Source organism: Gopherus flavomarginatus, chromosome 2, assembly GCF_025201925.1.
Source record: "Gopherus flavomarginatus isolate rGopFla2 chromosome 2, rGopFla2.mat.asm, whole genome shotgun sequence".
Lineage (NCBI taxonomy): Eukaryota > Metazoa > Chordata > Testudines > Testudinidae > Gopherus > Gopherus flavomarginatus.
Genome location: NC_066618.1, coordinates 130,547,247 through 130,573,715, shown reverse-complemented (window position 1 = coordinate 130,573,715; position 26,469 = coordinate 130,547,247). Strand labels below are relative to the sequence as shown.

The 26,469-nt window shown below is 44.3% G+C and overlaps 1 protein-coding gene across 5 annotated transcripts in view; it reads right to left on the bottom strand.

The window, feature by feature from the left end:
* Positions 1-26,469, bottom strand: part of MTRR (5-methyltetrahydrofolate-homocysteine methyltransferase reductase) — a 139,464-nt gene that overhangs the window by 111,279 nt on the left and 1,716 nt on the right. For 3 of the 5 annotated variants that reach the window (XM_050938192.1, XM_050938191.1, XM_050938193.1), the window contains exons 2-5: positions 16,947-17,101; positions 12,732-12,885; positions 5,007-5,124; positions 3,455-3,836 (exon numbers count right to left, since the gene is read on the bottom strand). In XM_050938192.1, coding sequence (XP_050794149.1) covers positions 3,455-3,836; positions 5,007-5,124; positions 12,732-12,885; positions 16,947-17,090 — 798 coding nt within the window. In that variant the 5' untranslated portion in view covers positions 17,091-17,101. The remainder of the gene's footprint in view (positions 1-3,454; positions 3,837-5,006; positions 5,125-12,731; positions 12,886-16,946; positions 17,102-26,469) is intronic. The other 2 variants (XM_050938194.1, XM_050938195.1) reach the window with 2 other exon arrangements.

The window sequence follows — 26,469 nt, the reverse complement described above, 5'->3', positions numbered from 1 at the left end:
TTACCAAACATCGGAGTATGAGTTTGTCACTAAGGGCTAGACTGTGAGATCAGTAGAGACAACATGTTGTTGCACTGCCCCAGGAATAGCCTAGGAAAGAGAGATTGTGATACACTCTCACTCAACCAACTCCATCCTCAGGGGAGGAGTAAACTGTACCTAGTGTATACATAGCATAGTGCGTGTTACCCTCATGTGCCAGCACAGCTGCACCACTGTGAAAGCAACAGTGCATAGGAGAATACTTGTCTAGTATATAAACTTTAATTATTCCTATTTCAAATGGGCTATCTTGATCAGTTGGCATAACCTAGTCAGTGTTGTCTTCACCTCTTCCCACAGGTGGCTGACCTCAGGATAAGGCACATCAATCTCCTCAAGTGGCTCACTGACTCGAAGGAACCAAGGCCTTCCACTTTAACCTTCATTTTTACAGTTTACAATCCTTGGTCACTCTGCCATATAGTATCTCTGTCTTTGGGCCACGTCATCAGCATCCAAGGCATACTTCACACCTGATTTCCTAATCAACCTTTATACTAACATGAATGTGGAAAAAGTCCCACTTAAGCCAGCAGTTTTTTCTAAAAATGCTTGTTGCTGCAAACCACAGGCACTGTGAGTTTGGACCCTAAAAATAAGAAGGCATTTTTTTTTTTTGACAGGTTTCAGAGTAGCAGCCGCATTAGTCTGTATCCGCAAAAAGAACAGGAGTACTTGTGGCACCTTAGACACTAACAAATTTATTTCAGCATAAGCTTTTGTGGTCTATATTTTTTTAAGGAAACTGCCTCAGGCTCAAGTAGCTGTGTGTTAACATCTATTCCCACTTACGAGAAAGAGGCTTCAATATTCTACAAAAGTCACAGAATATCAGGATTGGAAGGGACCTCAGGAGGTCATCTAGTCCAACCCCCTGCTCAAAGCAGGGCCAATCCCCAGACAGATTTTTGCCCCAGATCCCTAAATGGTCCCCTCAAGGACCCTGGGCTTGAATTGCAAAAGATCCTAGCAGGAAAAAAACTACTCAGCACGCATTCATCAGCAAATCTGAACACATCTTGACAAGTGTCACATCTTTCCTTTTAGACCTGGGCAGATATTAGCCAGTCCACCCAGGAACCTAATTAGCACCCTCTAACTTAACCATTTGGTTCTCAAACCACCCACTGTGATGGTGTGGCACGTGCCCACCAACACTCTACTCATTCTCTGTTCTCTCTTGCCCACCTACACCACAGCTGCTTCTATTCCTGTGCGGCAGGTGCCTCCTTACAGCCTGTCCTGGCTACCTTACACTACTTCCTCCTCTGCCTACCAGGCTAGCCAGGACACAATTTGGGTGTAAACACTAATCACCTATTTGTACTATTGATCCGTAGTCTTCAAATTTACTATACTTATAGGATAAGAAAAAGACATCCAGTGCATTCAATACTGTGAAGACTGAAAAACAGGATGAAATATAATCAGCTTTATATAGTGCCACATTATCAGATGCCCTACTCTCTTTCCAGAAATTTCTAAATGTTTCCTGCTGCCAGTTTAAGACTCTTGTCTTCAATATCCAATGACAATTAATTTCACTCCCTAGCCATGCACCTAGCCAGTGACCCCACCTTTTCCCTTTCCTCTCCTTCTCTCAACTTCTAGTTCTGTAATTCTCTCATTGTTTCCTAATAGGTCTCAAATGCATAACTAGAACGTTCATTTTCTTATCGTTTGCCTTTTAACTTTCTAGAATTGTTGAAGTTTTCATTCACAGATTAAAATGAAAGCTTAATGTTTCTAGAATTTAAAACAATACAAAAACTATTCAAATGCTTTATTTTAATTGTTTCAAAGAAACAGAGAACTGTTAAGATGTCTCACTTTTTAAACACAGTCCAGAGGTTTGCAGAGTCTATATAGAAGAGTTTTGGCCCTTTGAAGCTAAGAATTTTAAATTTTCTACTGTTGAGTACTACATCAAAATGCACAGTTCCTTGGTTAACCAAGAAAGTTCTGGCTCCGTCTGCAGAAAGGTGTTTACCTGGGATCTAAAATATTATTTCAACATACTTCTCATTTCTCGGTTAGTATAACTACAGTCAAACTTTGAAGCTGTCTCATCACAAGCACCAAAAGGGCAGAGAGCAGGTTTACAACAGCTGACTGGAAGAAAGTTAGCTATCAACTTGATTTTTAAAAAAATAAAAATTAAAATAAAGCAAACACTATCTCTCTCAACTTCCAAGTTCACATGGGATTTTATTTCAAAACTAAAATAAAAAACAAAGAGCATGTCAGAATTCCAACTATCATCTGAAAGAAACTTAAGAAATAAAACCAAATGAATCAAATGCTCACGGTCTGGCAAACACAGTACTGTTTTTAGCTGTATTTTCTAGACCATTCTGGGCTTCACAGCTATAGAGTGCAAAAGATCACAAGCTGAGGCTGTGGAGGCTTTGTTTGATTTGTTTTGCATAGTATACTATAGTTTAAAATGTCTTCTTTGTAAAAGCATATTGAGCTTAAAGCACCAACATCAACCACTTGCTAGCTTTTAACCTGCAATTTATTGTTCAATTCACAACAGTAAAACTAATATGATGTTATTACGGTGGCAAGTTTGTCACAGTTATTGACTAGGAAGCTGTATTTTGAGTTGTTTTTGCACGATCATTTCTGACTTTTGTAAAGTACTGCGTTTTGAATGAAAATTGGACTAGACTGATTTGAATTGGAATGAGTTACCTAGGGAGGTGGTGGAATCTCCTTCCTTAGAGGTTTTTAAGGTCAGGCTTGACAAAGACCTGGCTGGGATGATTTAGTTGGGAATTGGTCCTGCTTTGAGCAGAGGGTTGGACTAGATGACCCCCTGAGGTCCCTTCTAACCCTGATATTCTAGGATTCTAATGGAAGGAGTTTTTCATTACTATAAAATAGACTTTTGATGATTCCAGCAATTAAAGTTGTTCACTTCCTAGCATTTTGGTGTGATTTCCTTAGAGAGGGCTTATCATCTTGTCTGATGTAACTGGTTATACTTGTCAGGTCATTGTCCGCTAAACTGACAAACATTCAGATATAAGCAGACATTTGTTACTTATAAAGTAATATGAAAATCTGCTTCCTTCAGAAACATATATGCCTTAGAAATTTGTTCAAATGTCCCATTTAACTACAGAGACACAAGGTGGGGGAGGTAATGTCTTTTACTGGACCACCTTCTGCTGGCAAGAGAAACAAGCTTTTGAGCCACACAGAGCTCTTTTTCAGCTGGAAAACTTGTCTCTCTCACCAACAGAAGTTGGTCCAATAAAAAAATATTACCTCACTCATCCTGTCTCTCTAATCTCCCAGGACAGACACAGCTACAACTACACTCCATTTAACTATAGGATCATGAATGAAAACATCCACTGATCAGTTTTGGATGATAAAAGATAGAAAATTCTGAAGTCCTTACCTGGCCAGTGCTGTCCTGAAACTGTACATCTATATATTCTGGTGGCAAAGCAGGAATGTCAAGAGTGGACTGTGAAAGAGGAGGGACTGATCGATCAAGTGAAGGTTCAGTATTTTGAACAGACAAGACAGAATGAACATTAGCTGGTCTTTGGGATAAAGCATCAGTAGCCTTCACTTCTAAGTCTTCTAATTTCAAATGCTGTATTTCTGAGTCTAAGCTGCATGCTCCTGACATTCTTGGGTCTACAGTCACTGCAGAGACACCATTAGACACAGCCCCGAGATTGTTGCTCATGTCTTCTTTTATGTTCCGTGATGAAAATTCTCTTTTAAGGGCAAGCCAAAGCCCATCAATCCATGGCTCAACCACTATTTCTAAACTGAAACAAACAAGGCAAAGTGGAGGTAAAGAATGACTTACTTCACTTTTAATTCTTACAGATAACCAAAAGAACAAAAAAGACTTGATGACACTTTTCATTTTTCATTACATGTACACAAATAGCTGCTATTAAGAGGACTTCCTTTACTAAAAATTCATGTTTGCATTTGACATCACATTTTTTTTTCCAGATTTAGGGAAAAAAGCACTCTGTCAACTATACAACCTTTATCTTCTTATGATGAAGCTTATCATAAGGAGTTAAAATAAGAGTAACTGGAAAACACAGGATTTTCAGCTGTTTATTGTAAGCTACAGACATAACTAATAAAAGTTCAATTTTTTTTTAACACACAACAATAAGTCTTATGGTTGTGGCAATGTTTGTTTGTTTTATTCTGTCCAGCACCTTCATACGTCAAACCAATATAAATAGCAAAGACTCTGGTCTCCACTTGATGAAAAGTGAAACCAGGAAAACAAGAACAAAACTATTTTCTCTCAGTAAAAATCTCTATCTCTAGAGAAAACAGATGCAACTGAGATTAGTGGGTCATTTTATAGAGGAAAAAATGATAATTTCAGGGGGTACTCAAGCTAATCCTGCTACTATGGGAGGGGGGGGGAGACAATAACAATCTGCACAGAAGACTCCACCTGTTGCGAGACAAAAACCGGTATGCTCAGATGGGTTAATCTCCTTTGTATGAAGCTGAGGTCACAGTTTTGTTTGAATCCAGTCTCCATGTATTAGCTAGAGGTCATATAACCCACTGTTTCGACTCCAGAGATATTGCAGAACTGTGGTTGTTCTGTATTTATAAGACTGAATTTTCTTTGTTTAAACCTAAAAACTAGTAATAAAACCTTGTACCCATAATATAGGTAGAAAAAGGCCAAGAATGTCACTGTTTATGAAAAGGTCTTCAGATGCAGTTTTCAGAAGTGGTGAGCCCTCACAGCTTCCACTTCTCAGTGAATAGGCCCATCAAATTCACAGAAGATAACTATGATTCCTCTAGCTCATACTGGGTTCAATCCACTCAGATGCTTAGCTTAGCATCGTCAACTACTACTGGTTTCACTGAGTACTCAGCAACTGGCAGGGTTCATCTTTAATCCTGTGTTTATTGGGAGAAAATGAAAAACAATTTAACTGTGTTCATACCCTACGCAATCATCTGCCAGTCCAGTCTCATAGAAATGCTGTGCACCAAGTTCCTGGAGTCGTTTGTCTACTATCTTCCCACCATTGCAGAAGAACATGTATTCAGAATCTCCCAAACCTGAAAAATCCATGTAAGAAGGGTTTATAGCTAACAAACAAATAGATATAAAATTTAATGAAAATTTACAGTAAAAACCAATGGGGGGGGGGACGGGTAGCTCACTGGTTTGAGCAACAGCCTGGTAAACCCAGGGTTGTAAATTCAATCCTTGAGAGGGCCCTTTAGGAATCTAGGGCAAAAATCTACCAGGGGATTGGTCCCCCTTTGAGCAGGGGGTTGGACTAGATGACCTCCTGAGGTCCCTTCCAACCCTGATGTTCTAGGATTCAATTGTCTCACAAACTTGAAAGTTAGTATGTATATGATGGTAGATATATTTAAGTCCTAAACTAACAAAACACACGTGAACTGAAAATTGAATAGCTGATTACATTAAGGTATAGTTGACAAATGGTTCCTCTTCATTTACCTGCCCATTTCCAAGTTCAAGATGTTGTGTTTCTGTTGCAACAGTTGTAGGCACTGAAAATGCCTCAAGCAACATCTTCCTGCCATGTTTTAGGTGTTTATCATCAGAAATCATTGTCAGAGAAACACAAAACACCTAAACTAACTAAAAACAAACTGTAGGTTGTAAATTCATGTGAATACCCAAGAAATAAATTGATTTCAGCTAGAGCTAAGATTGCTAATATGTCACTAATTTAAATGAGGAAAACATATTAAACATACTAGAGAGAAAAAGAAAAAGAGAGACAAACATTAGAAATGCAGGAAAATTTAAGTAAAGGTAAATTTTAAAACCAGGGAGGTACATGGAAATACATTAATCTTGAAATTTTCCCCATTGTCTTGCTCAGGAACCATCAGAGATACTGAGTAAAAAATATTCAAGCATAACTCTTAGGATATGTCTACACTTACGGAGTTTTTGCACTGTAAATTTCACCGGTGATAGGGAACCGGTGAAAGTAAAGTGCTGATTTGTGTATTCACTCAACTCCTCAGGCATCAGAGAGCGTTTACACTACCAGCACTTCCATCGCTGATGAGAGTAGCGCTGCAGTACAGCTATCCCACAGCGTAGCTCTCTTGATAGGTCTTGGGAGGGGGCGGGGAGCAGAAGGCATTCTGGGACCCTGCTCAGTGCCCTGTGCTGCCCTGCTTCATGTCTCAGGAGCCCCATTATTTCCTTGTTTCTTCCATGGCATTTTTTAAAAAATCTCCTGCTATCTGGCTGCTTTCCTTGCCACATCTACAAACAAAGGGAAAGGGAGCTTCAAACTTCCCAGGGCTTAGAGGGTAAGGAGCAGACATCAGTGCGTCAGAGCAGCGGAGATGCTGGCCAGTGTGGTCACTTTTGAAACTGTGGAATATCCACTGGAGGCCAAAAGGCGTTTACACTGCTAGAACATGTCTTCACTTTCACAGCAGTGCAAAAAGAACAGTGGTAAGAGCTGTGTGCCTCTCGTGAAGGTGGTTTTTTATGTGGTGAACCTTCTGAGTTTCACCATAAAAAGTCATTAACAAGTGTAGACGCTCCCACGGTTTTAGGGCAAAAAAGGGACGTTTTGCATTTTAAAGTATAGACATACTCTTAGGTCCATAACCTCAATTGCCTTAGGGCTTGGCTACACTGGAAAGTTGCAGCACTGGTGGTGGCTTTACAGTGCTGCAACTCACTCACTGTCCACACTTGCAAGGCACATACAGCGCTGTATCTCCCTGGCTACAGCGCTGGTTGTACTCCACCTCGACGAGAGGAATAAAGACTATGGTGCTGCTAATGCAGCACTGCTCCGCCAGTGTGGTCACCAAAAGCGCTGTTATTGGCCTCCAGAGGTATTCGGAGGTATCCCAGAATGCCTGTTCAGCCACTCTGCTCATCAGTTCGAACTCTACTGCCCTGGCCTCAAGTGACCCACCCTTTAAATGACCCGGGAATTTTAAAAATCCCCTTCCTGTTTGCTCAGCCAGGTGTGGAGTGCTATCAGTGAATCTTTCCAGGTGACAATGCCTCCACGCACCAAACGAGCCCAAGCATGGAGCAACGGCAATTTGCTGGACCTCATCAGTGTTTGGGGAGAGGAAGCTGTGCAGTCCCAGCTGCGCTCCAGCCATAGGAATTACGATATCTATGGGCAGATATCAAGGGCCATGATGGAAAGGGGCCATGACCGGGACACGCTGCAGTGCAGGGTTAAAGTGAAGGAGCTGCGGAGTGCCTACTGCAAAGCCCACAAGGGAAACCGCCACTCCGGTGCTGCCCCCACGACCTGCCGTTTCTACAAAGAGCTGGACTGGATACTTGGGGGTTACCCCACCTCCATGCCAAGGACCACTATGGAAACTTCAGAGCAGAAGGAGGAGGAAAGTGAGAGTGAGAGTGAGGAGGAGACACCCCAGAGTCCCTGGAGGCATGCAGCCAGGAGGAAGGTAGCCAGTCGCAGCAGTCTGTACTTGGTGGAGGACAAACAGAGGAGTGGGTTCCTGGTAAGCGGCTTTTATTTTCAGGATGGAAATTTTTCAGGAGCGGAGGGAGGGCTAGGGCTGCATGCATGCATGCATGCCTAGATGCAGAATAGTGCACTGATGTGGTCTATCACGTCGCGGTAATTGGCCTCAGTAATCTCTTCAAAAGTCTCATCCAGTGCGTGGGCAATGCGCTTGTGCAGGTTTATTGGGAGTGCCACTGTGGTCCTTCTCCCAGGGTATGTCTACACTACGGGATTATTCCGATTTTACAGAAACTGTTTTTTTAAAACAGATTGTATAAACTAGAGTGCCACACTAAGCACATTAATTCGGCGGTGTGCATCCATGTACCAAGGCTAGCGTCGATTTCCAGAGCGTTGCACTGTGTGTAGCTATCCCATAGTTATCGCAGTCTCCCCTGCCCATTGGAATTCTGGGTTGAGATCCCAATGCATGATGGGGCAAAAACAGTGTTGCAGGTGATTCTGGGTAAATGTAGTCACTCAATCCTTCCTCCGTGAAAGCAACGGCAGACAATCATTTAGCGCCCTTTTTCCCTGGATTGCCCTGGCAGACGCCATAGCATGGCAACTATGGAGCCCGTTTAGCCTTTTGTCACTGTCACCGTACGTGTATTGGATGCTGCTGACAGACGCAGTGCTGCAGTGCTATACAGCAGCATTCATTTGCCTTTGCAAGGTAGCAGAGACGGTTACCAGTCCTTTTGTACCGTCTGCTGCTGTCATGGGTGCTCCTGGCTGGCCTCGCTGAGGTCGGCCGGAGCGCATGGCCCAGGTCATTCCCTTCTTTATGTTTTGTCTAAAAATAGAGTCAGTCCTGCCTAGAATATGGGGCAAGTCTACTAGAGAACCAGAGAGCACAGCTGCTCTGGGTCAGAGCCCCAGATATCCCACAGAAATGATGAGCTGTACGTCATTCTAGGGGGTGCACCTGCAACAACCCCACCCGCTGCTTCCCTCCTCCCACACCCTTCCTGGGTTACCGTGGCAGTGTCCCCCCATTTGTGTGATGAAGTAATAAAGAATGCAGGAATAAGAAACACTGACTTTTTAGTGAGATAAAATGAGGGGGAGGCAGCCTCCAGCTGCTATGATATTCCAAGCAGGACAGAATCTCCATTAGACATGAAAGGGGGTAGGGGGATGAGGAGCTCAGCCTCCAGCTGCTATGATGAGGACGGTTACCAAGCCTTTTGCACCGTCTGCCTCTCCAAAGCTTAAGGAAGGGAATGACCAGGAGTCATTCCCATTTTTGCCCAGGCACCCCTGGCTGACCTCACCGAGGCCAGCCAGGAGTACTCACAGAATGATGAGGATGGTTTTCAAGCCCTTTGTACCATCTGCCATCAGGAAAGGAAGGGGAGGGGATGCTGCTGTTCAGCGCCGCATCTACCAGCAGCATGCAGTAGACATACGGTGACACTGAAAAAAGGCGAGAAATGATTTTTTCCCTTTTCTTTCACGGGGAGGAGGAGGGCAAATTGACAACATATACCCTGAACCATCCGGGACAATGTTTTTGACCCTTACATAAGAACATAAGAACGGCTGTACCGGGTCAAACCAAAGGTACATCTAGCCCAGTATCTGTCTACCGACAGTGGCCAATGCCAGGTGCCCCAGAGGGAGTGAAGCTAACAGGCAATGATCAAGTGATCTCTCTCCTGCCATCCATCTCCATCCTCTGACGAACAGAGGCTAGGGACACCATTCTTTACCCATCCTGTCTAATAGACATTTATGGACTTCACCACCATGAATTTATCCAGTTCCCTTTTAAACACTGTTGTAGTCCTAGCCTTCACACCCTCCTCAGGTAAGGAGTTCCACAAGTTGACTGTGCGCTGCGTGATGAAGAACTTCCTTTTATTTGTTTTAAACCTGCTGCCTGTTAATTTCATTTGGTGACCCCTAGTTCTTGTATTATGGGAATAAGTCAATAACTTTTCCTTATCCACTTTCTCCACATCACTCATGATTTTATATACCTCTATTATATCCGCCCTTAGTCTCCTCTTTTCCAAGCTGAAGAGGCCTAGCCAATTTAATCTTTCCTCATATGGGACCCTCTCCAAACCCCTAATCATTTTAGTTGCCCTTTTCTGAACCTTTTCTAGTGCCACTATTAAGCCCTTCAGGCACTGGAAGCTCAGCCAAGAATGCAAATGCTTTTCGTAGACTGCGGGTACTGTGGGATAGCTGGAGTTCTCAGTCCCCACTCCTTCCCTCCAGTCAGCCTACCGTGTCGACGCCACTGTGCTGCGAGGGGTGGGGAGACCATTGCTGCACACAGGCAAGCTGCATAGGGGCCAGGGCAGAATCCGCATTGCAGTAGAAGACCCTCCCGTGCTTCCCAGGTGTAGGTGCCCCCTGCAGCTGTTTGCTTTTCCCAATGCACAGAAACCCCGGTACAGCCCTGAACCAATCATTCCCCCTTCCGAGGTGACACACAGCAGCGAGATAGCTTCCAGGATAAACTCCTGTGGAAACTGTTGGGATAGTGTTCAGTGTAGGTGCCCCCTGCAGCTGTTTGCTTTCCCCAATGCACATAAACGCCAGTACAGCCCTGAACAAATCAGTCCCCCTTACTCACCATTTTGGGGCTAACCCTAATGTCCAAACCAAACTGCTCTTGCTGCAATTTAAGCCCCATTACTTCTTGTCCTATCCTCAAAGGTTAAGGAAAACACCTTCTCCCTCCTTGTAACAACCTTTTATGTACTTGAAAACTTATGTTCCCTCTCAGTAGGTATACTGTTAGTATTAAAGATGTCCTTGCACATATAGCTAGCAAACATGAAATTAGTTACAAAAATCAGTGCTCTGTTTCACATTCTCAGTTGTCCATCTGCAATGAATAATAAATACAGTATTTTCTCCAGAAATAATATGACTATGGCTGCATACTTCTTATACTCCTCAGAAAACTCTCATAACTAAAAATAAACTTCAGAATACACATGGCAAAGTTTTTTAGCCTGATAGTTTAAATGCAGATTGAACAGTCAGCAGCAGTCTGGTGGAAGAATTAAAGCTTTTCAGATGAACTTTTACATTTCCAGAACTGTCTGGGTTTTGGTTTTATACCTCAATATTCTTTGATTTTTCCCCATTAACTTACTGACAAGTGCTAACAATTTTAACTGTAGCTTAATTAAAAAAAGCCATTTGATGTTTCTCACTATTGTTGAAATAGGTCATAGCACAAGTATTAAGAATTTTCAGATTAAAAAAAAAAAAAAAAAAAAAAACTGACTGACTTTTACATCTCCAGACTGACGCAGTCAATGTATTATAAATTTGGTAATACAAATATTTTCCAAACCTACACTTCCCATCTCAATTTGTAGTCTCAAATTACTGCTCACCCCCAGGATGCCCAATGGATATTAAATTGATAAATCATATTTTAATTTTGAATCACTTTCATGACAAATTCCTCCTATACTGCTTCACAATTATTACACATAAAATCAGCTAATAATATAAGTTGTATTGTAAGAGATTGGGGCCTGTCTCATCGCATTCTCTTCTGGATGGACCTTGGCTTGCTCTTCTTGAACTCCCACCCACCCTTTGGGAATTCTGCCAGGAACTGTCTCATCGTCTCTAGGGAAGTTAGTTTCCAGCAGGGTCAGTTGTTATGGTTCTCTCTCTTTTAGTTCAAGTCTTCTCAACAAATAAGATCAAAACGTCTCAGTTTCCCTTCTGTTCATTTCTGTTTCAGGGAACAGCTCCTTCCAGCAGTAGCTCTGCAGCTCCTTCTCTCTATTTCTTGCTCTTCCTTTTATGAGAATCAGCCAATTAAGCTGCAGATCTTTTACCAGGCACAGCCAGCAGTGCTAGTTAGCCAGCCACTGGCTTCTGACCTCAATCAAATAGTATCCCTTATACCTTCACAACTATGAATAGGCTTAGGGCTTGTCTACATCAGAAAGTTGCAGCGCTGGTGAGGGAGTTACAGCGCTGCAACTTAGGAGGTGTACACATCTGCAGGGCACCACCAGCGCTGCAACTCCCTGTTTGCAGCGCTGGCCGTACTCCCGTTTTGTCTCGGGTGTAGAGGATCCAGCGCTGGTGATCCAGCGCTGGTAATCAAATATAGACACTTACCAGCGCTTTTCTTGACCTCCGTGGAATAAGCAGGTATCCCAGCATACCTGAGGAAGCCTCTGGTAATCAAGCTGGTCTCCTTCCCCGGTTTGCTCCCGCGTTCCCCGAACCCCGAGCAAGCAGGTCTCCTTCCCTGAGGTTTGCTGGGTGGTTCCGGGAACGCGAGAGCAAACCGGGAAAGGAGACCAGCTTCGCCGCGGTTTGCTCTCGCGTTCCCCGAACCCCGAGCAAGCAGGTCTCCTTCCCTGAGGTTTGCTGGGTGGTTCCGGGAACGCGAGAGCAAACCGGGAAAGGAGACCAGCTTCGCCGCGGTTTGCTCTCGCGTTCCCCGAACCCCGAGCAAGCAGGTCTCCTTCCCTGAGGTTTGCTGGGTGGTTCCGGGAACGCGAGAGCAAACCGGGAAAGGAGACCAGCTTCGCCGCGGTTTGCTCTCGCGTTCCCCGAACCCCGAGCAAGCAGGTCTCCTTCCCTGAGGTTTGCTGGGTGGTTCCGGGAACGCGAGAGCAAACCGGGAAAGGAGACCAGCTTCGCCGCGGTTTGCTCTCGCGTTTCCCGGAACCACCCTGCAAACCGCAGGGAAGGAGACCTGCTTGTTCGGGGAACGCGAGAGCAAACCGCGGCGAAGCTGGTCTCCTTTCCCGGGTTTGCTCTCGCGTTCCCCGAACCACCCAGCAAACCGCAGGGAAGGAGACCTGCTTGTTCGGGGAACGAGAGAGCAAACCGGGAAAGGAGACCAGCTTCGCCGCGGTTTGCTCTCGCGTTCCCCGAACCTCCCTTGAAGCCGCCCAACAGCGCTGCAGTGTGGCCACATCTAACACCACTTGCAGCGCTGGTTGCTGTAAGTGTGGCCACTCTGCAGCGCTGGCCCTATACAGCTGTACTAATACAGCTGTAACAACCAGCGCTGCAAAATTTTAGATGTAGACATGGCCTTATTTACTATTGTAAAATGACTTAAAAGATACCACACTACAGTGGGGACAGTATAGTGACAAATTAATTTCTGATACTGATATAGAAGTACAGGAAAAAGGGACACAAGAAATATTGTATTACCTAACAATCCATAACGTAGATGTGCAAAATGATCAAGTGGCAGGGTCTTGTTTTTAATTTCCTTAACAAACTTGCAAGCTGTGTCTGGAGGGTCTCCAGTACCAGTAGTGGAAATAACAACAACAAGAGGGTCCTTTTCTGTTACCAGATTATACTATAAAAAGAGTGAGGAAAAAAAGGCAAATTAAAAAGAATAACCCAATACACATCTATAATCAAGTCAAAGAGCTGATCCTGGCAGTGTTGTTTTTTTACAATTGGATGGTCTCTCATTTTCCACCTTATCCCAAATTTTTATGCTCTCTTCTTCCGTATCTGCATGAGACCATAGTAAGCCTTATAAATAATGCTAAGTTAATTTGGGGAATAACACATTCTCTCACTTTGTATTACTTTTTGTGCCTGTAACTTCTTGTTTATTAATTTATTCTAACATGTGAAACAGTTTGCATAGAAGAAGAAAAGAGAAAAAGACTATCAGATTGCATGAACTCATGTCAGAAGTCTGAACTGCCTGGTCATCACTTAACTCTATGATGTATGTATAATTAACCTAAAGAATGCAAGTGGTGTTACACAACAGATCAGTGTTCATTTCTTTTTGTACAAGATGTAAACAGCACTGTCTTGCAATATGGTAAAAAAAAAATTGCACTCAGTAACATTATAAAAATCTTATGAAACAGGATAGAGGGGTAAAATGTGAAAGCAATACACAGGTATCCATACTAATCCTGTGAAATAATGGCATCTGCACATTTAGGGTCAAATTTTCAACAAGTCTTTAATCTCACACCATTTGTATGACCAATCAATTGAGGGCCAAATTCTGAGCACATCATTACTTGCATATCGAAAGATGAGGTGTTTTGAAAATGTGGCCCTTTACAGTATCTGCCACCTATCATTTGGAAAATGCATCTTTTACATATCTCCCTTTTAACTGAATGTTTGTTTAAGTGTTATATGTTGCTTTCACAAGAACTACTTAAATCAACTCTGGTATTTATTTACATGCATTTGAAATTCTCAGGTGAAAACAATTCAGCTTCTTTGATGAGTCAAGTTGTACATAGCAAGAAAAAAGTGGTTGCAGCTGCACTTGAGCTTAGTGGCAAAAGCATATCAACTGTCAGTTTGATTAATCAGACATCTACATCATCTGAAGTATCCCTGCAGGGTAAGTTTGGAATCACATGAACAGCTAGCAGTTCACATGAAAAAGACAATTTTAATTTAAATACATTCCAAGTGCTTTTATTTAAACAAAATGCTTAAATCTAAATATTAAGATTATGACAAGTTATAAATAATGGTTATGACACAGATGTACAGTATCTAGCTCAGGCTACTAGTTTCTAATTTAACCATCTATAGTACAGATAAAAGGAGGTCTTATCATAAGGCCAGTGTTACATCTTAGTTTAGAACTTAAGATTTTGTGGGACTTTTTCATACCTATAATAACGTAAAATGCTATGTCTTCCACCTCTTTCTTAAGGCACACAAAAACACCACTCCACAGACCCAGTCCCATTATATAATTCTAAAAATTTCTAAATTATGAATGAAGGCAAGCAAACAAGATCTAGCGGGGCTTTTTTTTTGGGGGGGGGCAACTTTTCAAATAACTTGTTTTAGCTGTGTCCAATATAAATTGTAAAACTAAAAACTGAAATGTATTTCTGTTCAGATGCTGTTTTACACCCTGAACTCAACCCCTCAGACGAAGCCAGCTATAATATTTATAATACAGCTGTGCAGGAATAAACCCACAATGAGGACTAAACATCTTCTTTTCCTTTGTACATATCAGAATCAAAATAATGAGGCTTAAAAAGAGTCTTCCATCAATCCACAGGCAAGGCTGGCATTAAGTCACATACAACTCTGCAGAACCACAAACCCTTGGGATGTGCTCTGGGTAAGAGGGCTGGCATACTATACAGAAGAGTCAAGACCTTTCAATATGTTGCTGAAGTCTCATGCACATACATTATGGCATAAAACCCTTCCTTTTAGTGCTTTCGGAATTACCCCTGTAGCAAGCCCATTGGAGTCACTAAGGGTATGTCTACACCGCGAAAAAGCACTGCAGCAGCAAGTCTCAGAGCCTGGGTCCACAAACTCAGGCTCACGCTACAGCACTACAAATAGCCATGCAGAGGTTTTGGCTCAGGCTAGAGCTCAGGCTCTGAACTCCGAACCCTACCCTCCTACCAAAGGCTTCAGAGCCTGAGCTCCCGCCTGAGCTGGAATGGCTACACAGCTATTTTATTGCCGTAGTGTGATCCCCACAAGCCTGAACGTGTAGACCATGGCACTGTGAGGAGGGTTTTTTTTTGTTTTTTCCAGTGCAGATATACCATAAAAGCATCAGAGATGCCCTGGCATCTTAGCTGTTGTTGCTAGGCCATATGCCACCCTCCAGCTAAGATCACTCCTGAGTGCCAAATGGTAGGTCAAAACCTTCTCTCCTTGCATTCTCAGAATCTGGTTTCTATGCTATCCTCTAAGTGCAAAGTCAGGAGGTAAAAAAGAGAAGAAGTGGCATGGCGCATGCTCTGTCCTTGCCTTAATGGGTGAGCGTGTGCATGCACAGCTGCATGGAAGTGCTTATAGGAGATATCAGAAAATTGTTATTCTCCTTTCTCTACTGGCAAAATTAGTCTAACTCAGCCAGTTAGTCCCTGATCTGACACAAGTGAATTTTGTCCCTCGGGCCTCCCATGTCGGACTTCACACAAGCCCCAAAAAACCTAGGCCTAGCCCTAGTATATTTTCCCTTGATTTGTCCTAGCCAAATAGAAGACCTCTCCATTCAAATACAGCTGCTCCCTGGAGAGATGTGCAAAGCTATACAAATTGTCTTCTTCTCCTACCAAAACAAATAATAAACTTTAATCAAAAAATTCTCACATATGCACAACATTTCATCTCATCAGTAAATCACAGCTTGGTACCAACTTGCCATATCTGACAAAATAGACTTGTTCCAGTAGCAGGCCACCTCCAGCCAAACAGGCCTGGAGATGACCCCCCCATGAATCTGTAGAGATGTGGAAGGAAGAGACAACTGCTCTGAAGCAGACTGGAGGCTCCCTCTCTTTTTGGGCTTGCTTTATGTTCTTTCCATTAAGAATTGTTAATGTGTATAAAATATACAAGATGTGCTACTGTAAGTAACATTACACAGTAAGTGTTCTTTTACAAGTAGAAGCTCTACTGCGAAACAAGTAATATTTCCCATAAAGATGAAATGAGAACAGTAAATAGTTTACCTTTGTGTTCTCTGTTGCTCCTTTGATTACATGAAAATATCACCCATCCCTGATTTCCGGAACAGGTTTTGTTTTCTGTTTATTTATTTCCCCAGGAATATCAGGAATGTCAAGTTTTATATTTTCTGTTCTTGTTGGAGGACCTAGGTGTGTGGATTTGGTCCTTTTTACAACCTTTACCAGAGAGTGTGGGATTCCTGAGTTCTTAAAAACACTTTGGTTTAGAACTCTCTTTACTAGATAGGTGTAACAGACAAACAAAACAAAACCCCCAAAGAATTTTAATCATTCTGAATTTAAATCACAACCCCTCTCTATCAGGTCTTTACTTTCTTGGTAGCACTGATATCATGAGTCATCCTTGGTAACTGTAAATTTGCTTATGTCAACAAAGCTAGACTGGATGACTTAGTGGGATTCTACAAACCACAGAGATAAACCTGCATGGATCTGACTGCCATATTGGGATCTATGCATATATAGAACCAAGCCTTTCTTTGGGCATTGTCGTAATACAAATAATAAATAAGACCAAAAAAATTGTGATGCTTTTTTTTTTTAAATGATATGGCCTCCCATTCACTAAATACTGAATTAATTCCAGCAACTCATTTCTGCATGTCTAAGAATCATTTCAACAGGCCACTTTAATGCCAGTGTAGAGACACACACAGAAGAATATTCATATACTAATTTACTACTCCAAGCAAACCATTAACCATAAAAAGGATACATTTGCTACAAGGCTGGTGGAAGCCTCAGTTAGTACTGATCCAAACCACTGACATGGATGTTATGAAAATGTAAATACACATGATATACTCTCTTCTCTATGCATGCACACAGCTTCCATTATCATTAGTGGCTACTATAGGAGCAGAGGAAAATACATGTCTTAAAAGTCTATTTTCCAAACCAGCATAGAGTATCTCACCTTGTCAGACTCACTTATACAGTGAATATCAGCTTCAAATCCATGTGCATCTGCCTGCTCGCACACCTCCTCAGCTATGGCTTTTGCCTGTCCCTTCTGTGTTGCATAAAGCAGCAAAAACCTCCTCTTTATTTCACAGCACATTTTAAACTATACTGCAGAAAGGAAAAGGAAAGACAGGTTTACTTCATACAAAGAAATCGAAGCCTGACCATCTATAGAAAAATAGACACCTGGTTTTTACATTAAATATGCAGACCAAGGGGCCTAGACTAGAGGGAGTCCCATGCAGATTGAACCCTATGCCTACACAAAAGGTCCTTGCAGGACTGAGGCTTGAAGGACCAGTCGGTGACAGCAACACACCATATTCATGTGGGTTTTCATTGACTTTACTTGGAAACAAAGCAACAGAGCAATGATTCTCACAAAAAGGAATGCTGCTATTTGTCACATGATCCCTTATTTCCCACAGAAAATTGGTGTATATTTTGACGTATTTTTGGAGTTTGCGTAAAAGAAATGGGTGGACACTTGGTGATGCCAACAGCGTAAACATACAACCAAGTGCAATTTGTTACTTGTTTAAAAAAAAAACCAAGCTTTTCCAGCACAAGTAACTTCTGCTCTAGCCACTGTAGGTCAAATCCTAAAGCCTTTATACACAGGTCAAAAATTTACTGAAGTCAACAGGTGTCTTCCAGGAATGATGACTTCAGCATTTGGCTCTGTGCTTTATTATTCTTTACTCCATGATTCAAAAACTACGTATTTCTAATAACAGCAAAAATAGCAGTATGTTTTTCCTTAGAATGAGAATACATATTAAAGCGATCAAAGCAATCCCTAATATGAAATGTGATTCCCTCCCCAAATATACAGGTTTTATTGCAGGTAATGTGTGACAGTATACCTTTACTGCTTTAAGTAGCCCTAGAAATTAGAGTGGGTGAACCAAGAGATAACTGTTAGTGGTACAGTGCTGGTACCATGCCTCAATTCCCATAAATGATGGAAAAAGTAACTACTGAGAAGAAATAAACCTTTCATTGCATTTTGGTGTATTAAAATACTACATTTTTACATAAAATTTAATATTAATAATTATGAAGACCTCTTCAAACAAATCTGTCTGAATTTGCAACCTGTGAGAAATAAGTTTTACACACAAAACAAAGGTACAAATTTACCTTTTTTCCTTTTCAACAGGAAAAACATAGGGTATATCATGTATGTTAAAGATTGGACTTTTTAAAAACTCTCATGATATTCGATTGTGATATCGTCACATAAATACTTTATATGGATTCAGACTGCAAATCCAAATCCTGTATTTTAATCCTGATTGGCTTCCCCTTCCTCTGAATGAGGTGAAATTGCATTTCAAGAGGCTAAGTGTCTGTTGCTTCTAAACTTTTACTTTTCACATCCTCAAAGAGAGAGATAGCCAACTCCTTTGACTGATGCCACAATGCAACCATATTTATGCTGAAATACTGATATTCTTCTACATTAGCTCATCTACTGGAACTAAAGGGTAACTGGCTGAAAGGCTTTTTGAATCATTTTGAATTGAAAACACATCAATATTTAAGCTTTAGCAAGATGGAAAGCATATTCGTATTCTAGGACCTCAGAATACAACAATGTAAACATGGAGCATCAGCAGCTTTTCTCTCCACAGCTCCACAAATACAGAAACCATCTGTGGGGCAAGACTTTCACTCTTCAGAGACTCCTCTGATCTCCAGTGATCTCACTAGACCAGCGGTTCTCAACCCGCGGGTCGTATGTAGCCCAATTAGCACACAGCTGCAGCTTAGCTGCGTGCTAGAGGCCACAGGGCCCAGGTGGCAGAGTCCGGGTTGCCAGGCTGCCCTGCTCGTGTGGCAGGGTATGGGTTGCCAGGCTGCCCTACCTGCACACTACGGTCTGAGGCTGCCCTGCCCTGCGTGCCAGGGGCCAGGCTGCCAGGGCTGTGCTGCCCTGCCGCCCAGCCCTACAGCGGGGTCCTCTCCTGGCCCCCCTCTATGGATGGGTTTCTGGGTGGGGGCTGGGCATAGGCACATGGGGGGCAGTTGGGAGGGGTGCTGTGGTTCTCAACCTGCGGTCCAAGTAACACATTTTAGGCTGCATATGCAGGCCACATGATAAATACTTGAGAACCACTGCATTAGACCTATCTAGTGAGAAGCGAATAGTTTAAAATATCAAATTAAATCCAGAAAAAAAGCCTCTGAAATAAAAATCCATATAAACTAAATACCAGCTGTACATAGTCCTCAACTTGTGGACATTTGTGTCAACCTGATTTGTTTTTCAACTGATGGCAACAGACGAGGTTTGAACCAGTTACTGGTAATAGGACTAAACAGATGCAAAAGTTTAAGGGAGGGAGGGAGGGCCAATGAAGTCCATAAGTGATGTCTTGGTAAGAATCCCACCTCCACAGGTACCAGGATTTCTACCAGAATGCTTTCCCTGGCCCTGCACATAGGATCCATCTTTCTTCTCTGCATATAGCTAGTAAGTGGCTAAGTACAGAACATCAAAGTTACAAACTGACTGGTCAATCACACACATAATTTGGAACCAGAATTACACAATCAGACAGCAGTAGAGGCAAAAAAAAAAAAAAAAAACAGTACAATACTGTGTTAAATGTAAACTACTAAAATAGTAAAGAGACAGTTTAAACAAATATTTGACACAGTAAGGAAACTGTTTGTGCTTGTTCCATTTAAATTAAGATGGTTAAAACAACATTTTTATTCTGAGTAGTAAAGTTTAAAACAATACTAATATTCAGTTGTAAACCTTTGAAAAAAGAACCATAACATTTTGTTCAGAGTTACAAACATTTCAGAGTTATGAGCAACCTCCATTCCTGAGGTGTTCATAACTCTGAAGTCCTACAGTATGAAGCTTCACCACCTCTGGCTGTGAGAATGGAACAAGAGCTTTCTCCCTCCACATTAAAGTCTGACTACTGTGGGAGCACAGCTCTATTCTACCCCTCCTCCAACCAATGATTTTTGGGCCACCATTCTCTTCCTTCTCTGTGAAGAGCTACAGTGTTTAAGCTGCTGCTGCTCACAACTTTCCCAAGCAGCACAAGAGCAAAACTGATAGATGACCGGTGCCTTCCCACAACTTTCCCAAACTGCGCTGGCTCCCTCTGGCTGCTCTCCCTAGAAGCCAGGCCCCGGAGCCACTCCTAGATGCTGCCTGGTCCAGCACAGCAACTGCTTGGGAGAGTGCCTCACTGTGGCTGGGCTTGGCTTCCAGGACAGAGGCAGAGCAAGTTGGAGCCCCTCCTTCCCCTCCCCCACCCCCGAGTCCCCGCACTCTTAGGCCTGGTCCACACTACGCAGTTAAACCGATTTTAACAGCGTTAAATCGATTTAACGCTGTACCCGTCCACACTACAATGCACTTTATATCGATTTAAAGGGCTCTTTAAATCGATTTCTGTACTCCTCCCCAACGAGAGGAGTAACGCTAAAATCGATATTAACATATCGGTTTAGGGTTAGTGTGGCCGCAAATTGAAGTTATTGGCCTCCAGGCGGTATCCCACAGTGCACCACTGACTGCTCTGGACAGGTATCTGAACTCGGATGCATTGGCCAGGTATACAGGAAAAACCCTGCGAACTTTTGAATTGCATTTCCTTTTTGGCCAGCGTGGAGCTCTCATCAGCACAGGTGACCACGCAGAGCTCATCAGCACAGGTAACAATGCAGTCTCCTGAGAATAGAAAAAGAGCACCAGCATGGACCGCACAAGAGGTACTGGATCTTATTGCTATATGGGAAGAGGATTCAGTGCTAACAGAACTCTGTTCCAAAAGACGAAATGAAAAAATATTTGAAAAAATTTCCAAGGTTATGATGGGAAAAGGCCACACCAGGGACTCAGTGCAGTGCAGAGTGAAAGTTAAGGAGCTCAGATAAGCATACCAGAAAACCAAAGCGGCAAGCGGAAGTTCCGGGTCAGGGCTGAAAACATGCCGCTTCTACGCTGAGCTGCATGCAATTTTAGGGGGCTGCGCCACCACTACCCTCACCACTTGTCCATGGATTCCGAGGTGGGGGTTATAATCTCAGCCATGGCTGAGGATTCAGCGGAGGGGAAAGATGAGGAGGAGGATGAGGAAGAGGAGGATGACCTTGCAGTGAGCACACAGCACTCCGTTAGCCCCAACAGCCAGGAGCTTTTTGTGACCCAGATGGAATTACCCTCCCAGCCCTCCCAAGCCACGAGCCCAAACAGTGAAGCCATGGAAGCAACCTCTGGTGAGTGTACCTTTGTAAATATAAAACATGGTTTAAAAGCAAGTGTTTTTTAATGATTGATTTGCCATGAGGGCTTGGGATGCATTCACAGCCAGTAAAGTTACTGCAAAAGTTTGCTAACATGTCTGGGGATGGAGCGGAAATCCTCCAGGGACATCTCCATGAAGCGCTCCTGGAGGTACTCCAAAAGCCTTTGCAGGTTTCTGGGCAAGGCAACCCTGTTCCATCCACCATGGTAGGATACTTTACCACGCCATGCATGTAGCAAGCAACCAGGTATCATTGCATGACAAAGCATAGCTGCGTATGGTCCCGGTGATTGCTGGCATTCAAGAAACATCCGTTCTTTATCTCGCTCTGTTATCCTCAGCAGAGTGATATCGTTCATGGTAACCTGGTTGAAATTAAGGAATTTAATTAAAGGGACAGAGATGGCCATTTTGCTACTTGGCTGTTGCTTAAAAGAAATCCTTCCTTGCATGTAGCAAAGCGGGGAGAGGGGAGGAAGGATAGCGCTGAGCTTTTTAGCGTTTGGCCAGCAGGAATCTTCCCACCCACCAGCCACGCGGTGGGGGGGGGAAGGGAGGTGATTAGCAGTGATCTTCCATGATACCAGCCATGCGGTGGGGGTGGGGTACAGCAATCCTAGAGAATAGGAGTGGGGAGGGGAGGGGTTGGCATCTGATGCTGCTGCTTGTTAACAGGAAAGACGCATCAGAGGGCACTGTGTATATGAAGGCTGGAGAAGCTGTGGCTTACCATGACTGCATGCAAGCTGAATTGTGATGCCCGGACCTGCGTCTGTGAGATCTGTAACAGCAGAGCCACAGGCACTCAATATTAAAAGTTTCCAAATGCGACCTTGTAGTGAAATCACATGTGCTATGTAAGGTGAATAGTGTTGTTCACTGTGAAAGAGTATAACCATTGTTCTGTAAAATGTATCTTTTTAAATACTTCTCTCCCTATTTTCCCTCCCTCATGCAGCTGCACATTTTTCAAGCCTCCCTACGCCATCCCGAAGGCTAGCTCAGGTAAGGCGGAGGAAGAAGAGGACGCGAGATGAAATGTTCTCTGAAATCATGGAAGTAACCCGCAATGAAAGAGCTCATCTGAAGGAGTGGAAGGACGTGGTAGCAAAGTACAGGAAAGATGCCAGTGAACATGAGGATAGGAGAGACGCTTGAGATGAGAGGTGTAGGCAGGAAGATCAGTGGTGGCGGGATGCAACGCTGGAGCTGCTGCGTGATCAAACTGATATCCTCCGACGTCTGGTGGATCTTCAGGAAGAGCAGCGGGGTCACAGAGTGCCGCTGCAGCCCATGTTTAACTACTCTCAGTACTCACCATGTTCCATATTTTCCTCACCCAGACGTGTAAGAACGCGTGGGGGAAGGCTTTGTGCACCCGCCCACTCCACCCCCATGGACAGTCCAACCAAAAGGCTGTCATTACATTGAAATGTGCTTAATGGCCTTTTCCTTCCCTCCTATCCTCCTCCCAAACCACACCCGGGATACCTTGTTAATTCTCTGCCTCTTTTTATAATTACATGCTTTTTAAACGATAGTGACTTTATTTCCTTAAGCAAGCTGTAATCGAAGGGGGAGGGTGGGTTGCTTACTGGGAAGGAGTCAATAAAGGGGGGGGAGGTTCATGAAGGGGAAACAAACACAGCAGTCACACCGTACCCTGTCCCGCGATGAAACTCGTTTTCAAGGCTTCTCTGATGCGCACCACTTCCTGGTGAGCTCTTCTAATCGCCCTGGTGTCTGGCTGCGCGTAATCAGTGGCCAGGTGATTTGCCTCAGCCTCCCACCCTGCCATAAAGGTCTCCCCCTTACTTTCATAGAGATTGTGGAGCACACAGCAAGCAGCAATAACAAAGGGGACATTGGTTTGGCTGAGGTCTGAGCAAGTCAGTAATGTGCACCAGTGCGCCTTTAAATGGCCAAACGCACATTCTACCACCATCCTGCACTTGCTCAGCCTGTAGTTGAACAGCTCCTGACCGCTGTCCAGGCTGCCTGTGTATGGCTTCATGAGCCATAGCATCAAGGGGTAGGCTGGGTCACCCAGGATAAAGACAGGCATTTCAACATCCCCAACTGTTATTTTCTGGTCCAGGAAGTAAGTCCCTTGCTGCAGCCGTTTAAACAGAGTAGTGCTTCTGAAGACGCGAGCATCATGAACCCTTCCTGGCCATCCCACGTGGATGTTGGTGAAACGTCCCTTGTGATCCACCAGTGCTTGCAGCACCACTGAAAAGTACCCCTTGCGGTTTATGTACTGGGTGCCCTGGTGCTCCGGTGCCAAGATAGGGATATGGGTTCCATCTATCGCCCCCCCACAGTTAGGGAATCCCATTGCAGCAAAGCCATCCACTATGACCTGCACGTTTCCCAGAGTCACAACCTTTCGCAGCAGCAGCTTAACGATTGCTTTGGCTACTTGCAGCACAGCAGCCCCCACAGTAGATCTTCCCACTCCAAATTGATTCCCGACTGACCGGTAGCTGTCTGGCGTTGCAAGCTTCCAGAGGGCTATTGCCATTCGCTTCTCCACTGTGAGGGCTGCTCTCATTTTGGTATTATGGCGTTTCAGGGCAGGGGAAAGCAAGTCACAAAGTTCAGAGGAAGTGCTCTTACGCATGCGAAAGTTTCGCAGCCACTGCGAATCGTCCCACACCTGCAAAACTATGCGGTCCCACCAGTCTGTGCTTGTTTCCTGGGCCCAAAATCAGCGTTCAATGGGTAGAACCTCCTCCATTACCAGCAGGAGCTCCAAAGCACAGGGGCCCGCGGTTAGGGAGAATTCAGTGTCCATGTCCTCATCACTCTAGTCGCCGCGCTGCCGTAGCTGCCTCCTCCTCGCCTGCCTTTGCAGTTCATGGTTCACCATAGACAGCACGAGACTGCGCGAGGTGTTTAGAATGTCCACGATTGTGCTATTGATCTGAGCAGGGTCCATGCTTGCTGTGCTATGGCGTCTGCTCAGTTCACCCAGGAAAAAAGGTGCAAAATGGTTGTCTGCTGCTTTCAGGAAGGGAGGGTGAGGTTGTACCCAGAACCACCCGCGACAATGATTTTTGCCCCATCAGGCACTGGGATCTCAACCCAGAATTCCAAGGGGCAGGGGAGACTGTGGGAACTATGGGATATCTACGGAATAGCTACCCATAGTGCAACGCTCCGGAAATCGATACTAGCCTCGGACCATGGACGCACACTGCCGAATTCATGTGCCTAGTGTGGCCGCGCGCAATCGACTTTATAATATCTGTTTTATAAAACCGGTTTATGTTAATTCAAAATTATCCTGTAGTGTAGACATAGCCTTAGAGTCAGTTCTTGTCCCTGGAACCTGAGGCTGTGCAGGGAGCAGTGGCAGCAGCAGCCTGCTTCCTGCCTAGGCTCGACTTCTGGGGACAGGAGCCAACTCTGAGCATGCTCGAGAGGTGAGGGAGCTCCAGCTTGCTCAGTCACTGTCCTCAGAAGCTGAGCATTGGGGGGCAGCCTGCCACAGCCAGGCACTTTCCCAGTCAGCAACTGAACTGCACCAGGCAGCAACCCAGGCAGTCTGGCTGGAAGAGGCTCTGGCCCTGCCCCTTCCCTCCTGGCCCCACCCCTTCATCTCCCCATCTGGGCAGGTTGCTGGAGGGGCACTTGGCCCTTTGTGCACCTCCCACAAGTCTCCTCTGAACAGGTCAAAGTACCTGTAATAGTCTAGTAAAACTACATGCCATCTTGACAACAGGCTTACTTCAGTTATTTATCTCTGAATACTGCCAACTTTTTTTTTTTAATTTAAAAACTACAAAAGGAGCTTATTTTACCTGTCCTGAATTAGAAGAACACTGCTGGTCAGAAATATTCCAAGACCCTGCCTCACAAAGAAGCTAACTGAAGCCCACATGATTCACATAAAACAACAGTGACTCACACACTGGTGAATATCTTGCACAGTGCAGGATATGTACCTGAACTGACACTATTTTCTGTACTCTTCTTCCTTTCCTGTATATACTCAAAAGGCAGTAGGTCAGTTCATTTAGGCTATAGGTTCCAAATGAAAGATAATAAAATTGAATAGTACTAAAATGTCATATTTTGACAGCAATGCCACAGCAATGCCTTTTAACCTCACCACATTCACATCTGTTGACACTTACATGCCCCAAAACAACAAAGTGTTCTAAACACTGAAAACAGTAAGACAGAGATTTGTTTGCCCTCCTGGCTGCCTGTGACCCAAAGAGCTCCTCAATGCTCACTGGCATAGGGTCCACTCTACTGAAACTGATATCTGGCCTGACATTCACTACCTCCAACACCACACTGTTGTTGTAATATGTATCCAAAAGGTATCTTGTAAGGTATCATATCTAAACCAATTAAAGGCTGGTCATGAATATGATTGTGTGATGTATGTATCTGTTGTGTGTAAACTCTGCAACTGAACGCCACCTCCTGGGTCCTAGTGCCAGTCATGCTCCCCTTCTGTGTGCTGGGAACCTTCCTGTTTTCTGTGCAACAGTGAGTGCCCGCAGTGGGGTGGGGAGGGGAAAGAGGCAGTGGGGAAGGAAGGGGGTGGAATAAGGCAGGGGAGGGGAATGTGGGAGTGAGGCATAGGTGTTAGAACTAGGGGTGTGGGGGTGCTGCCACATCCCCTGGCTTGAAATGGTTTCCATTATATACAGGGTTTACCGTTTGGTTCAATGGCTCTCATCACACACACATACACCCCCTACAACTTGTTCCAGCACCTCTGGAGTGAGGGACAGGGCTGGAAAAGGCACATGAGAGGGGGAAGAAAAGGGATAGGGGAATCCCGAGGGGAATTAGGAGCCCAGCATGCAGCATCCCCTCTGCAGCAGCAGGGGCTCCCAGTTAAGCAGGCCCATTGAACCCTCAGCCTGACAACCCCTACCCCACTGAGCCCAAACCAGCTGCACCCAGACCCCCACCCCATCAAGCCCCACTCCCCCAACACCTCCCGCACCAAGCCCCGTCTCCCCACACCCAGACCCCCCTGCTGAGTCTCAACCACCTTCACCTGGATCCCCTACAGCATCTCATTGCCCCTGCAGCCGGAGCCCCTGGGCATCCAGATTACCCACTGAGCCACCCACACCCAGACTGCCCCATATAGAAACCTCTCACCCACAGACGGATGCCCCACACTAAGCCCTTCCGCAGTTGGATCCTGCTGGGGCTGAGTCTGCC